At 34.0% G+C, this 16,527-nt stretch overlaps 1 protein-coding gene across 1 annotated transcript in view; it reads left to right on the top strand.

The window, feature by feature from the left end:
* The window catches only part of LOC105628863 (putative 3,4-dihydroxy-2-butanone kinase), a 28,616-nt gene extending 17,355 nt beyond the window's left edge, over nt 1-11,261 (top strand). Inside the window, exon 20 of the mRNA XM_089724627.1 lies at nt 10,925-11,261. Within this exon, the coding sequence (XP_089580753.1) occupies nt 10,925-11,056 (132 nt within the window). The 3' untranslated portion in view covers nt 11,057-11,261. The remainder of the gene's footprint in view (nt 1-10,924) is intronic.
* The last annotated feature ends 5,266 nt before the right edge of the window (nt 11,262-16,527 follow it).

Consider the following 16,527-nt stretch of genomic DNA (forward strand, 5'->3'; position numbering starts at 1 on the left):
GTAGGGTGGTTAAGCAAGTTATTTATCGTAATGGGTAGTTATTAGTGGGTAGTGGGTAGTTTTAGCTTTGCATTTAGTTGTTTAAAAGGTTGTGATATCAGGAAAAATGTAAGCAGAAATTTATGAAAATGTTTTTGAGTTCCTAAAACTCAGAGATTGTAGAGTTCTCTCTTAACGAGCTCTAGGAGATTGCAGATTCTCTCTAAGTCTGTCACCACTGATAGAAGGAAGAAAACTCATTCTAAGATACTCATCTCAAACCTGATCCCCTAATTCAAAGACCCATAACTAGATCCAAATTTGGGACCATAACAATTGGTATCAGAGCCAAAAGTTATGGGCGAATCTGTTCAAGACCAGCTTACCAAACTCTTCAATTTACTCTTATCCAAGCAGCAGGCCAATCAGACCCGTAATGATAAAGTTGAACAACTTCATGCCAAATTGGATGCCATGTCTTTTGACTTGGAATCCACAAAGAAGGGGCTGACTTCTTCAAGTGCTGAAAGTCAAGCACCGAAAGCAAAGGGTCCAATAGGTTCAGCCGGTCTAGAATCTCCTAGGGGCACTACAACTGTTTCGAAATTCACAGAGTTGGAGGTTCTTGGACCACCTATGAGGAGTAATAATTTAGGAAAGTTGGCAAAATTGGAACAACCTAAAACTGCTGCAGAGCGAATAGTTTTCCAGCAAATGTTTCAAGTCTCAATAGTTGTGTGTATAGAAGATAGAGTGGAGCAAAAGAAAGAAATAATCAAGCATCAATTGTTAGCACAATTAGAGGGTCTTGCTTGTGATTTGGCAGCCTCTAAATGGGAAGGGAGTGGGAAGAAGCAATTCGAGAATGACATAGAGGAAACATTAGAGGAGCCATTTGATCCAGGAATATTAATTAAATATAGAAGCACAATAAACAGCTCCTTATTTGCAGAATAATAGAGGGTAATAAGGATTTTGTTTGCATCACATTTTTACAAGTTGAAGATTGCATGTCATCCATCCTTTGCGCTTGAGGACAAGCGCTTTTTCGAGGGGGAGTGTAATGTTATGGGGCTGCTGGACTTAGGGTAGTTTTACTGCTATTTACGGTGTTTTTATTTAGTTATTCAGTGTTTATCATGTTATTATCAGTTTCTTTGTTAATGGGTATTAGTAGGGTGGTTAAGCAAGTTATTTATCGTAATGGTAGTTATTAGTGGGTAGTGGGTAGTTTTAGCTTTGCATTTAGTTGTTTAAAAGGTTGTGATATCAGGAAAAATGTAAGCAGAATTTTATGAAAATGTTTTGAGTTCCTAAAACTCAGAGATTGTAGAGTTCTTTCTTAACGAGCTCTAGGAGATTGCAGATTCTCTCTAAGTCTGTCACCACTGATAGAAGGAAGAAAACTCCTTCTAAGATACTCATCTCAAACCTGATCCTCTAATTCAAAGACCCATAACTAGATCCAAATTTGGGACCATAACAAAGCGCCTCTTGGGGACGTGCTTGCCATTTGTAGATCTTAGCATTCTCATAGGCGTTCGACCTAAACTCATCCAATTCATTGCGTTGAAGAAGTCGCTTCTTACTAGCTGTTGTAAGGTCAAAATTCAACACCCCCATTGCCCACAATGACGTATGTTCAAGTTCAACTGGTAGCTGACAGGACTTGCCAAAAACCAAAGGGAAGTTCCAATAGAAGCTTTGAAGGCAATTCTATAAGCCCACAAGCTTGATCCAACTTCAAAGACCAATCCTTCCTTGATCTGCTGACTGTCTTTCAAGGATCAACTTAATTTCTCTATTAGAGACTTCCACTTGTCCACTTGTTTGTGGATGATAATATGTGGCTATTGTATGATATACACCAAACTTTTTCAAGAGCTTCAGAGGTTCTATTGCAGAAATGAGTGCCTCCATCACTGATTATACCTGTTGGTGTTCCATATTTAGAAAGTATATACTTCTTCAAGAACCTAGCCGCCACCTTTGAGTCATTTGTCTGTCAGGCAATTGCTTCAACCCACTTACTTGTGTAATCTATAGTCACAAGGATTTATTTGTTGTTGCAAGAGGAGGGGTGTGGTCTTATAAAGTTAATTCCCTACAATCAAGCATCTCAACTTCAAGAATTCCTCTTTGGGGCATCTCATTTGGCTTCCCTATATTCCCAATTCTCTGACGTCTATCACATTCTTCGACAAATCGCCTTGCATCTTTGAAAATTGTGGGCCAATAGAAGCCATACTTCATAGTATTGGCAGCTGTCTTGTTTGGACCTGCATGTCCTTCACTCCGTGAAGAGTGGCAGTGAAAGAGTATGGAATTTACTTCGTCTTTCGGTATACACCTTATCAAGCCATTCCACACTTCTTATATATTAGGGGATCTTCCCAAAAGTAGTTTCTTGCTTGAAATAAGAATCTCTTCTAATAATTGCTCAGATCATGTGGGGTAATTCTAGCTGCAAGAAAATTAGCAAAGTTAACATAGCATGGGGTCCTTGCAAGTGCTGTTTGAAACACCAGGTCTCCTGAAAAAGAATCATCAATTGGAAAATCTTCATTGTCCCCCACTTCACCTGATCTTTGGACTCTTTATAAGTGATCAATCACTACAGTCTCAATACCCTTGGTTATTGTGTTAATAATTCTCTACTTGTGTATATTTTTCATCAATGAGTGACACACACACACACACACACACACACACACAAGATGTTTCTAACTATATAGGAATCTAACTCTTAGACTGCTTAGGAATAAACTCTATATAAAAATAGGGCTTTAACTTTCCTTAACACTCTTCCTCAAATTGGAGCATAGATGTTAATCATGCCCAACTTGTTACAAAGATAGTCAACCCGATCCATATAGAGCTTTTGTGAAAGTGTCTCTTAGCTGTTCACTTGTCTTGACGTGCCCTATAGAGATAAGACCTTGTTGTCTCTTTTCACGAATGAAATGACAATCAATTTTAATATGTTTTGTTCATTCATGGAATACTGGATTTGATGCAATGTGTAGAGTAGCTTGATTATCACACCATAACTTTGTAGGCAAGGACGACTTGAAACTAATTTTCTCTAACAATTGATGAATCCAAATTATTTCACAAGCTGATTGTACCATAGCTTAATGTTTTGATTCAGCACTTGATCAAGAGACTGCATTTTGTTTCTTGCTCCTCCATGATATCAAGTTTCCACCCATAAAGACACAATATTCTGAAGGCGATCTTCTATAAACCTTCTAACTTGCTCGATCCGCATCTGAAAAACACTCAATGTCCAAATGCCCATGATTACTATAAAGGAGGCCACGACCTGGATTACCTTTCATGTAGCACAAAATCTATCCTATAGCTTTCCAATGGATAACAGTAGAACACATAAACTGGTTAAGACACTTACAAAGTAAGCAATATATGGATGTGTTACCGTAAGATAATTCAGTTTGCCCACCAATTTTTTATGCATCTCAGGATCATCAAATAACTCATCATCAATTGTAAGTTGCGAATTAGGAGTCATTGGAGCACTGTATGACTTGGCACTTAACTTTCTAGTTTCCTTCAGTAAGACAAAGACATACTTCCTTTGGGATAAAAAGATTCCTCTCTTACACCTAGACACTTCAATACCTAAAAAATATTTTAATGATCCTAAGTCTTTTCTTTGGAACTAAGTTTGGAGAAATTACTTGAGTGATGCAATGTCGGTTGAATCACTTCTTGTAGTAACAATGTCATTGACATAAACCACAAGTAGAATTAAACCAATCTTAGTACTTCTGAAAAATACAGAATGATCAGAAGTACTCTTCTACATGCCAAATTGGTGTACAACCTCGCAAAATTTACCAAACCAAGCTCGAGGACTCTGTTTTAGGCCATAAAGAGATTTACGAAGTTTGCACACTTTATCTGACTCCTCTTGAGCAGCAAAGCCTGACAGTTGCTATATGTAAACTTTTTCCTAAAGATCCTCATGAAGAAAGGCATGCTTAACATACAGTTGCTGTAAAGGCCAATCAAAAGTAGCTGCTAAAGAAATAAACAAACGGATAGAAGATAATTTGGCTATAAGAGAGTAAGTGTTAGAGTAATAAAGTCCACAAATCTAAAAATAGCCCTTAGCAACTAAACGAGCCTTGAGACAAGCAACAGACTCATCGGGATTCACTTTAATAGTTAAAACCCACTTACAAGAAATATCTCTTTTACTTGTAGGGAGAGGCACAAGATCCCAAGTACCATTAGCATCTAAGACAACCATTTCCTCTTTCATTGCTGCACACCAGCCAGGATGGGACAAAGCTTTAACAACAAATTTAGGGGTAGAAACAGAGTCTAGGTTACTTACAAAACAAGATAAAGAAGAAAGATAATCATAATTGACAAAAGAAGAAATAGGATAGGTACACTGGCATTTAGCTTTTCGAAGAGCAATGGGAAGGTCAAGGTCCGACTGAAGAGTACTGAATGGCACAGACTAACGTTTAGTAGAAGGGACTGGATCTTTTGTTGAAGCGGCAGGTGAGGGAAGTGAGTCAAGAGTCTCTGATCTTTTGGAATAAACTAATGAGGGCGAGCAGATGCTGGTGCTAGAGTAGGAATAAAGATTAGGAGTAGGAGTAGGAGCATGAGAGCTAGGAAGTTGCTTGATAGTGTATACTAAAAGATCATGATTAAGATAGGGAGTTGCTTGGAGTATTTTCAAAGAGTGCGAGATCTACAGAAGCAAGATAATGATTAAGATAGGGAGAAAAACAACGATATCTTTTTGATTCTGAGAGTACTCGAGGAAAACACAATGAAGGGATTTTGGATCCAATTTGGTAACCTATGGACGAACATCACGCATAAAACAAGTACAACAAAAAATACGAGGTTCAATGGGAAACAAAAGTTTGGAAGGAAATAAGACACTATAAGGAATTTCACCATTGAGCACAGAAGAAAGCATATGATTGATAAAAAAACAAGCAACAGGAACATCATCAACCAAAAAGTGTTTAGGTACCTTCATTTAGAATAGAAGTGCCCTAGCAACCTCAAGAAGATATTGGTTTTTTTCTTTTTGCAACCCCATTTTGAAGAGTATCAACACAAGAGGTTTGATGTAGAATACCATTCTATGACATATATGATTGGAAAGAACTAAATAGATATTCTTTAGCATTATCATTTTGCAATATGCGAACAAATGTATTAAATTGAGTTTTGATCTTAGCACAAAAAGAACAAAAAATAGAAAATATCTTAGAACGAGTTTTCATTAAATATAACCAAGTAACACGAGAATAATGATCCACAAAAGTAACAAAATATCGAAACCCAGTTTATGAAGTAACAGGACGTGGATCCCAAACATCTGAATGAACTAACTTAAAAGGGGACGAAGCCCGTTTATTGACTCGAGGAACTAATGGTAAACCATGATGTTTGGCAAACTGACAAGACTCGCATTCTAAAGTCGATAAAGACTAAAACTGTGGACACAATTTCTTTAAAGTAGACAATGAAGGATGGTCCAAACGATAATGAGTCTCAAGAGGAGATAGAGCACCAGCCAAAGATAATTAAACTTGTTCATCTAGAAGATAAAGGCCACTAGACTCACGTCCTCTATCAATAATCCGCTTTGTCAAAAGATCCTAAAACACACAATAAGTAGGGTAAAATTTTATACAGCAGTTTAATGTACGAGTAATTTTGCTAGCAGAAAGTACATTGAATGAAAAATGAGGCAAACATAATTTAGAAGACAAAGGAAGAGATGGAGTTGGATTAGCAGTGCCAATACCCTTGAAAGAAGAGGTGGACCCATCAGCTAGAGTAACATGGCAATTAAATTTATCAGGTTCTCTTAATGAGGATAAGAGATTAGGGTTATTTGTCATGTGATATGTGCAACCAGAATCAATGACCCATTCTGATGAGGTAGACATAAGACATCTATTAGGTGTACTTAAATTGGCAACAACAACGACAGAGGGATCAACAAACTTAGAAGAACGGTTTCTAAAGAGCTCAGTATACTCTGCAGCAGATATTGTCACAGTGTTATCATAAGAAGCAACTGCAGAATCTTAAGTGGCCACATTTGCCCTTGGTGGCTTATTTATCTTTCTTGCAATACTATTTGGTGTGATCAGGTTCATGGCAACAGTGGCAAATATAATACTTTCCTCGAGATTAATTGCTCCATTACTACGATTATTTCCTCCTCTTTCTCTGTTTCTTGGTTGCCCAATTACATGATTACGACTCATGATAGCTCTATTTACAGAAAGTGAAGCGGTATGAGATCCTTCAGTGCACAATACTTTAGTGAAAGTCTCTTGAAGAGAGGTAATGTCATTGCCTGAAAGAACTTGTGATTTGGCAGTTTCAAAAGCTAGAGAAAGTCTTGCAAGGAAAGTCATGACAGCCATTTGCTCTCGCTGGGTCTGTTGCACTTTGACATCAGTGTTGAAGGGCAAAAAAACATTAAGTACCTCATAGATCCTTTTAAATTCCGTGAAATAGGTTGTAAGAGGCTTCTCTTGTTGATCTGCTTGATAAAATCCTTTGCAAACTTCATAGATATGAGACAGATTCCCTTTTCTGAGTATAAAAATTCAAGATACTCCATCAGTTCCTTAACAAATTCGCAATGATTAATTAAATCAACCACTTCACTGTTAATAAAATTCCAGATCTGATAACCGTGCATCTTCCCTTAACCAACTCGGCCCGATGTCACCAACTGGTGGATCATTAGTTAGGTGATCATCTTCATCCAAACTTCTCAGGTAAACCTAATTGTTTTACTTTAATCCACATAGTTAGTCCCATTAAGCTTGTGTTCAGTAATTCTACTCATGGCTGGGACTATTTTGGTAATAGCAGCTCTAGTCTCGGTCATTATTAAAAATCAAATTCTCAACACTAACATAGAAGCAAGGCACAAAAATAATAACTGAATGTGAAAACTCAACACAAACATAAGCAAAGGCAGGATAGTCATAACTTGGAAAAGACACAATCAGAACGCCCCTGCTGAGAACGCCCCTGCCGAGAACGCCCCTGCCGGAACTGCACCGGATTGGAAAGATAACTGCCGGAGTAGACTGTTGACCTCGAGTTGACCTCGGAGAACCAAACGCAGTCGCTAGAGATTGCCGTCACATGCCGGCGCGTGAAACAGAATAGAAAAACAAAAGTGGCGCGTAATGCCCACTCGCGAGGGTTTCAGTGATCGGAAATTGGTGGAGCCGATCAGCAGCTGAGGAAGCACCTCAGGTGGGCTGTAAGACAAGAAAGTCAACCCACAATTCTGACTTAGTAGGACAGGCGTTTCTCACAGGAAAGCCCAAAAAGAAATGGAAAAAAAAATTTCCGGAAACAATCATTTGGAACTCAGAAAAACTCTGATATATATATATATATATATATATATATAAGATGTTTCTAACTATTTAGGAATCTAACTCCTAGACTACTTAGGAATAAATCTCTTAACTTCCCTTAACACCCTTCTTATCTCTTAGTCTAAATCTCAGGTTTATATTATGGTCAGTCAAATTATGGGTTTCGTCTCTTGATCCTTCACCCACTCATTTAAGTTCATACAAGCATGGAACTCTTCATAACTTGAAGCATTAAGATCACCGAACATAAATCAAGAACATCAGCTTTAGATTAAAAGCATTAAATGATTACAAGTATCTCAGTTCAAATGGGTTTCCACCCAACACTAGTAATGGAAACTACTCACTACTCATTACAAGTATATCCAACACTAGAAGAAGAGGAAAAGAGATTTCAAAAAAGCCATCCTTGTCCACAATGAAAACAGAGTAAAAGCTCCAATATCTGCTGCTTACTGTGGAGTAGACTCTCTCCAACCTAGATAAAGAGAATGAAGTAAGGTGACTCTCTTCTCCAGGATTTTCTGTTCTATGTTGCAATTAGTAAATATCCTTGATTCTCTCCTTATCATAAATGCCATATCTTTTCCCTTTTATAGTATAAAGGCTGTTGTGAGAGGATATTAAAGACATCTCTAACTAAGTCCCTTGTATTTAGTGGCGAGAGGAATTTTGCACGGGCAGTCATTAGGGCGTGCTTTCTAGTCTGCTTGTAGGAACCCTAAATGCACGCCCGACAAACGGGCGGTCCTGATGAAGAGCAGCTTCATAGAGCTGCTCTCAGCCTGGTTAACGGCTCGTTGGAATGTCGTTTCTTCAGCATGCATAGCTGGTTGGTGGGGCATGCTTTTTAGGAAAGTTGTTGACTCTAAGTGCATAATACACAGCGCATAAACTGGCTGTTAGACTCCTCTGGGTCTCTGTTAGCTTTTGTACTATTGAGACATTTAATTCCTGCACTCCTACACTAAGGGAGAGAAAAACATCTAGAATATGTACAAAAACTAGAATTATTCTTTTCAAAATAATCTTTAACTAACTAATTAAACAATTAAAACCCCAAAATTGTATGCATAAAATGCATACATCAGAGAACAAGAACTTTGATAGTTAAATTTAGATCTAATTTAGAATGAAGGAGGTTATGGTTTGGCTTGTTATAGCAGCAGTTTATGGGACATCAGAATTTATAGTGGACTATACTGTATTCTTAATTGGCTACTTTTTCTTTTGTTTTTAATAATTCTGTCTTTAGCTATTGCAATCTAACAGTAGTTTATTGTGAAACTTCATGTTTTAGAGAAGTTCTTTATTGTATGATCTTGTAGTCAACTATGAAGCAATTCATAATTCAACATTCTTTTCTAAAGGTTGAGATAGTAAAGACAATAGCTAATTGTTTTGCAAGGTGTATTCAATCATAAAACTTGATGACTTGAACAATTAGAAAATACAGAAAAGTGTTAAGAAGACAATTTTAATGCATGTTCAGAGATTTAAGCTTGAAGCTTGTGTAAACTCTTAGCATCTTAACATTTCATTCTTTGAACTTTAAATAATAATTAGCATTTTGACACGCTAACTATGATCAGTTTTTTAGATGAATTTCCATTTCTTTTAAAAGAGAACTATGATAAACTTCTCTACTACTACAAGAAGTCAATTTTCAGGAGGCATAACTAGGAGTTTCTATTTATTTGTTTCTACATTGACTATTGATCCTCTTCTATTGGGGAGTATTAAATACGCCCATAGTTCGAACCTTCACGTTACTCCATCATAATATTTTCTTCCAATGTGTTCAATCTTCTCTTGTATTTTTCCACACACATTTTAGGATCCTCATCCTTCCCACATCATTTTGTGTATGCCTCCCCAGGATTCGAAACTGGCTGAACACATAAATTGACCCCTGTACTTTCTGCGTTACCTGTAACTTTTACTGACTCATTGAATACATAAACTTATAAAATAACCTATTAAATACTTCAATTTGTAAAATAATTCTATTGAACATTCCAACTTTTGAATTAGATTGATTAAACACTTATTGGATAGTTAAACAAATGTGAAAATTATTATTTCAAAAGTACTAATCATACATCAAATTAATATTTTGCATGTAAAAGCTATTTTACCCTAAAAACTATTATTGCGTAGTCGCATATTACTTTCATTGCATTATTCTATATATTATTCTATCAGAACTCAAAAACCTAGGAAACTACTTTGTTATGATATTGTTAAAATTGTTGTACATATTCTTTCCAGTGGTGCTTGGCTTGAAACCTTAGAGTCCAATTTCTTTTTTCCATTTACCAGTTTAATTGAAAACCTTTCTTTTCGTTTTCTATGACAAACATGTTCATTTACCAGAAGCAGGAAATCATTTCCCAATTTTGGAATTTAAAAATATGTTCATATCATATCTTTTTTCTATAATTAAAGTATAAGAATGACAATGTATTCAAAAACGAAGCGGTAAAAGACAGTGAAAGACTGCTAGTAGTACTACTACTACTAAAAAAAATGTCAAAAGAAACTTATTTTTGTTGAAGGAAATGCTGGAAAAAATCTTAAACTTGTTTTCAAGTTGTCCTTTAGAAAACCAGGAAATTGAGTTTTTAGTTTTCTATTTGGAATAATATCACATTTGTGCACAGAATTCTGTTTTCTAGTTTTCTTGGAAAAATCTGTAGAAAGGCAAAGTTTTCTACAGTTAAACACACGTATTTATGAAACAGGATCTGGTATAATGATATGTGCCAATGCAAAGATCCTTGTATGCTCTTCCTGACTAGTCGCCTTGTTACTTCGCTTATATAAGCTAGGCGATATGTTATGGTCCTAGGTTAACGATCTAGTTATGGGTCTGTCGGTAATGGGTATGGGTGGTGTTTGAGTGGATTGGTTGGGGTTTTTCTTTTTACGACCTATGTTGACTGTTGGTTCAGGCTCTAAGGAGGGAACCTGAGTACCTCTTGAGACTGAAGTGCTCAAAGACTGATTTTTTTGGAAGCTGCATCTTTCATTGATTGTTATTGTTTAAATACATGAGTGGAGTAACTACCTCCTGAATCAAAGGAGCAGTACTTCAAAGTGGAGGAATACCCTCCTACAAACTGGAAACAAATTTAGATGAAAAGAAAGTGGAGGACACCCTCCTACAAAACAGGAATCACAAAAAAGGTAAATAATTGAATGCATGAAAATCTGGAAAACATGAATGAGTCAAACTCCAAACATGACAGTTAATCTATGAGTTCAATTTGTGGCAATTTACACTTGAGTCCATGCGTGTAGCGCTTGTAAACTTGCAGAGGTTTGCTAACACGATATTGTCAGTGCCTCATTCTGGTGCATAGTTTGTTGATTTCTTTAACATTCTTGTTTGAATGTTACTGCTTTTTTTGTAGTATTTAGTATATTTTTCAGCTGCATGCGATATCCATGTCCTGTTGCAATTTTGTTTCACCATTTTGTGCATTGCGTCGCATGTATGTGGGGGTCTCATGAAATGGTTTATGCAGGCTGGCCGCTCTACCTATGTCTCAGCAGAGATGCTTGCATCGGTCCCTGATCCAGGAGCTATAGCTGCAGCCTCATGGTATAGAGCAGCAGCTTTAGCCGTCAAGAGCAAATGTGAATCTTCTGTAAGCTGATGCGTTGAATTCTCCCTGTAACTCATGGTTCTTTTGGCTGCTGAAGATTAACCAACCTAATTTTTTGGATGATTTAGCTTTTCTCTAACTTGGGCTTTCTGCTTGTGCAAATTTTGTGTAAAATTGAGAGCAAGTCAGTTATAAAATTTCTATAGAAAAATGTAAATCTCAACGATTGAAGTAATCATCATGGATAATTATCTTCTTTTTTGGTTGAGAATGAAATGGACATTAATTGAATATAAAGATAAATAATGTCTTTTTATTAATTAATAAAATATATAACACAAAAAATATGATATCTACGTGCAACTACCTTTTAGATGGTTTAGGGCACACCTAATAACATTCTCCTTCACCTCTTCGTCTCCATTGGAACCCATCCAATAAAATTTTGAGAGTGTTCTTTTTATGCTTTTGAGAAAGAAAATAGGTTTTAGCTCGTGTGGCAAGCGGAAAACTGCAAGAAAATGAGGAATTTTCCTTATGGTCTTTCGTTTCCTTGTCTCACTTATGACGTTCTCTATCAAGAAGAAAATATGGCTCTTAGAGTGGGGTGGTTAGTGATGCAAGAATTGTGGAGTGTAGGTTCTTCCAAGATTATAAGAATATATTGGCTAAACTATTAAAAATATGTTAAACTTTGCGTCTCAATAATTGCACTAACTTAATCTCTAGGCATCTTAATTATAACTTTGTATCATCATTATATCCTAATTTAGAATCGGTCAAAATTAGCAAATAAAATATATTACGTTTAGCATTTTGCTTGGAGTTAGAAAAAAACCTCACAAGCTACAGTAGCGCCAAGACTGTAGAGCGTAGGTTCTTCCAAGATCATAACAATATATCGGCTAAAAGGTTCTTCCGAGATCATAACAATATATCGGCTAAACTATTAAGGCATTGTTTGGATGAAGGAAGAGAGAGATTATTAAAGCAAGATATAATAAAGTATGGTAAGAGGAAATATGATAAATGTATTTTTTGTATTTTTGAAGAAAGTATAAATGAAGGTTTAATAACATTTTTTTGTTTGGTTTGATGGTAGAGGAAGGTAATATTACATATAAATATTACGTAAATACGTTTATCATGAAAGATTTATAAATATAATTATGGATAATTTTAGAAATTAAAATTTTTAACCATGTTTACACCCCAATTTTGCTTACACTCCGATTTGGGATATTGAAGATTGGGGAGTTCAGACGGATTTTTCAACCCTTCAAATAACTTTCAAAAAACCATACTCTCCCTCAAACTTTTTTCTCAAACGACTAAATAATCTCTCTCTACCTTACTTTACTCTCCAAACCTATCAAATAATTTCAATTTCAAACAATATGTAAAAATACTCCAAACTTTGCATCTTGTAACGATTGCATTCTAAATCCAACTTAACCTCTCGTGCATCCTAATTGTAACTTTTTGTCACAATTATACCTTAATTTAAAATTGGTCAAAATTAGTAAATAAAATATATTGAATGTGGATCTCACAATCTATACTTGAGTTAACTTATTCCAAGGAATGAGTTGACTAAACTATATAATACTTTAAACTTTAGCCGTTGTAACAATTGCATCCAAAAATGATCTTAATCCCTCAATTACTTAATGTTAACTTTTTATCACAATTGCACCTCAAATTCAAATTATGGCAAATATAAAGCCATAATTGCACATAAATTTTAATTAGGGGTCACATTCAATTACAATTTCATCTTAATTTTATATTTTATCTTATTTTAATAGAAAAATCCTAGATTACTAGAGAAGAAGTAATCAAGAGGAGATGAGTTCAAAATAAAGCAAAACATTTTGCAAATGATTTCATAGAAGAGGTTCATGAAATACACCATTTCAATTAACCAACCCTTTGGATTAGTTAACCTAACGTGCAGATGTAAGACTCACAATTAGTATTTTTATTCAATAAATTTACATAATTTGCACGGGGTGTTTGGAGGTTAAAGGTTGTTTTTGGAGTGCACTATATTTTCTCGAGTAATTTAGGCTTTGCACATAAAAAACGAGATGAAATTTTGAATTTAAAGTTTTAATTATGATTGCATATTTGCCATAATTTGCTTTATTCCGAACTCATCTCTTCTTGAATTTAGATTGAAATTGTCATTGATTATGACTCATATTTGAATGTAGGGTGCAATTATGATAGTATTATTTACCATAATTTGAATTTGATATGCAATTGTGATAAAAAGTTAAAATTAGGTATATGAGGATTAAAATCATTTTAGGGTGCAATTGTTACAACCACCAAATTGTTAACTCAACTCAAATATGAGGTGTGAGATCCACATTTTAATTTTTTTTTTCATTCACTAATTTTGACCAATTTTGAATTAGGGTACAATTGTGACAAAAGGTAACAATTAGATTGCTAGAAGGATTAAGTTAGCTATGTAATGCAATTATTAGAAAACAAAAATTTTGGGATATTTTTAATAGTTTAATCCAATATGTCTGAACAAGTTTCCACGACTTAAACTGAGAGATATTATATATAAGTTATTCTAAAATTAAGTAGTTAAATATTTGGTAAGATTATTTAAAAGTTATTTTTAAGCAATTCAACCATTCAAAGTAACTTAATTTGTTATAATTATCAAATATTCTATACTAATTAAATAGAAAATTTAAAGGTTTGTTAAAAACCAAGGGTAATATAAGAATTATTCAGGTAATATAGTCCTTTACTTTATCAAAACCTAAAATAAGTAGATAAGGGTTACCTTATGACTTTTTGACTTATTTTTAGTAGATTTTTTAACTTAAAATCAAACCAAATATTATTTTACTTTTACTTTTTTTTTTTTACTATAAAGTAGGTTTGACTGACATAAAAGTTAAACTAAACACCCTTACAGCTCTAATGATGAAGAGGCAGTAGAAGGTTGGGGTGTTTCACGGTCTAGTTTAGAGCGGTTTGAAGAAATTTTCAAACCAAATTGATAATTATGGTTTGCGAACTTTTTGAATTGGAAACTAAATTATTTTTGAGTTACAAATTGAACTGAACTGATATATATAACGTATCAAATTGAAATAATATATAATATATTAATTCTGTTGAAATTACAAAGTAATTATACTTATTAAAAAAATAAACAAAATGTAAATATCATTTAACATATATATATATATATATATATATATATATATATATATATACCTAAGTTGGTTTCGTTTGATTTAATTCAGTGGTTTACACGGAAAAATGAAGATCCGTAGTGGAATGTAAACAGACAAACTTGGGCTGGAAAAGATGCAACATATCCGTTGATATTTGAGCCTGAATGCTATTTACAGGGGGCCACTGTTAATATCAGCCATGATGAGCTTAAATTCTATTACTTGGGCTAAGGGTTTTAAACCAAGTAATATAGTTTAGCCCAAAATGTCAATCTCGGCCCGAAAAGTAAACGAGGAAGCAAATATTTTCTGCCGAAAACATATATTAAAATTATAAATAATTAATTACATTTCTTTACTCATGAGGCCCAAGGTACCTCCAAGGACACTTGATCGGCTCTGATAGATTAACATTCTTTATAAAGTGTTAAAGAATCTCAGTTCTAGCAAGATATTATTCGCTTTGGATCTAGTCCGTACAGAATTAATATTTTTTATAAGTATTAAAGAATCTCAGGCTTAGTAAGATATTGTCCGCTTTAAGCATAATACGCATATATTTATTCCTAGACTAGAACCATTTCATATTCCAAAATGCGTTTTACTAGTTTAAAACTTGCTCATTTTTATATACATCACTTTTCACCTTGTGCTTAACTGATGTGTGATCCAGCTAGAGTGTCACCTTAATAATATTTTAGAAGTCTAATTAGGGTAAAAAATATATATAATTTGTTATCAATGGGATTATAAATACGATCAGAGGATGCAACTAATTCAATTACACAAACTTGTTTTCATTTCTTATTTATTTTCCGTTCTCTCTAATATTTTTCAGTCTATTCTTCTGAGTCTCCTTCACTTAGGCTCACCGTGTTTTTCTCAGAATTGACATCATTTACTTGCCTTTAAGTCATAATGCTGAGTTTAATTGATGGTTCACAAATACATATTCACACGGTTTACTATCATACCCTTAAGAAGTTAATTTGCTGAATTCTGTTATTGTTTTATTGTTGCTTCATCTATATTTTAGGCGAACACACACGTTATTAACAATTTAGACAAAAAAATATTGGCTTTTATGTAGTCAAAATTTAAAACTTACCATAACATGACTAGTCTAACTAATTAAAGAAGCTGAATTTCATATTGAGTTGTTAGTGAATTTCTCAGTGAATGTTGAAATATCATGTGTAATAGGTCACACAATTAGTTTTAATAGATGTCACCTGAATTTGACCATCAATCGTATGAAAGCCACCATTATTATGAAACATTAAATATAAACTATCAACTGATAAAATTAAAAGAATTAGTTGAAATTGAGGATTTTGTTAATTTTTTTTAATTCATTACAAAATTTTCGCAACTTCTATCCCAGGATAGAAAACATAATAAGTTGCAAAAAAAATAATGATAAAAATTAAATTATATAATGTGACCAGTTATAAAATTAAAATTATAGACCAAAAAATTAAAATTGAAATTGTAAAAATGATTCCTTTACAAAACCTGCAATTGATTATTATTAATTGTACTGTTTCTGTACAGTGATGGGCCCAAATGAAGATAATTCCTTAACGGGGATTTCAACGGACGCTGGCCCACCTTGCGAGACCCCCTCTCTCTTTTGTTGGGCCATTAATTAATAGTACTTCCTCTTTAATTAATTAAAAAATTTCATATCTTCATAAATAAATTAAATAGTACCACTTTAATAGTGACAAATGAATATTTTACCTTGTTTCATTTTAACTGTTAATTTAGGATTTTGAGAGTATATTAATTATTTTTTTTTCCAATTTTATCCATGCTTATTAGATGTTTTGTAGCAAAATTAAATAGGAAACTTTAATTTTAAGAAGGGCAATTTAGATATTTTACTATATATTTTTAAAAAATCAATTGTCACGATCCGTTTTCAAGAGTTGGACCAGCACTAGGGCTTTGGGTGGGCTTAAGGCCTCCTAGGCTCGTAGCAAACCTAAATCTGTTAAGCCAATACACCATTCATATCATGCGTTTCACCCAATAAGGTTGTAGGACCTACTAACTTTTGTCCTGTCATTCTGGAAATTATAAGAATCTAGAAAGAAAATTCTGAGTGAGAATTCTAATTCAAGAAATTTAATTCTCATGCATTTATTAATTTTGGCCAATATATCTACTCGTCTTAACTTATCAATCTATATATTTATTATTGCTCTATTTATTTATTTACTCTAATTTATAAATTTTAATAAGCCTTATAGTTCTTTAATAAGTGTTTTTGCCGAAAATCTGACGGCATTTCTCCTAAAATAGGATGAT

This window comes from Jatropha curcas, chromosome 8, assembly GCF_041381405.1.
Source record: "Jatropha curcas cultivar XTBG-Jc1 chromosome 8, XTBG_Jcur_1.0, whole genome shotgun sequence".
NCBI lineage: Eukaryota > Viridiplantae > Streptophyta > Magnoliopsida > Malpighiales > Euphorbiaceae > Jatropha > Jatropha curcas.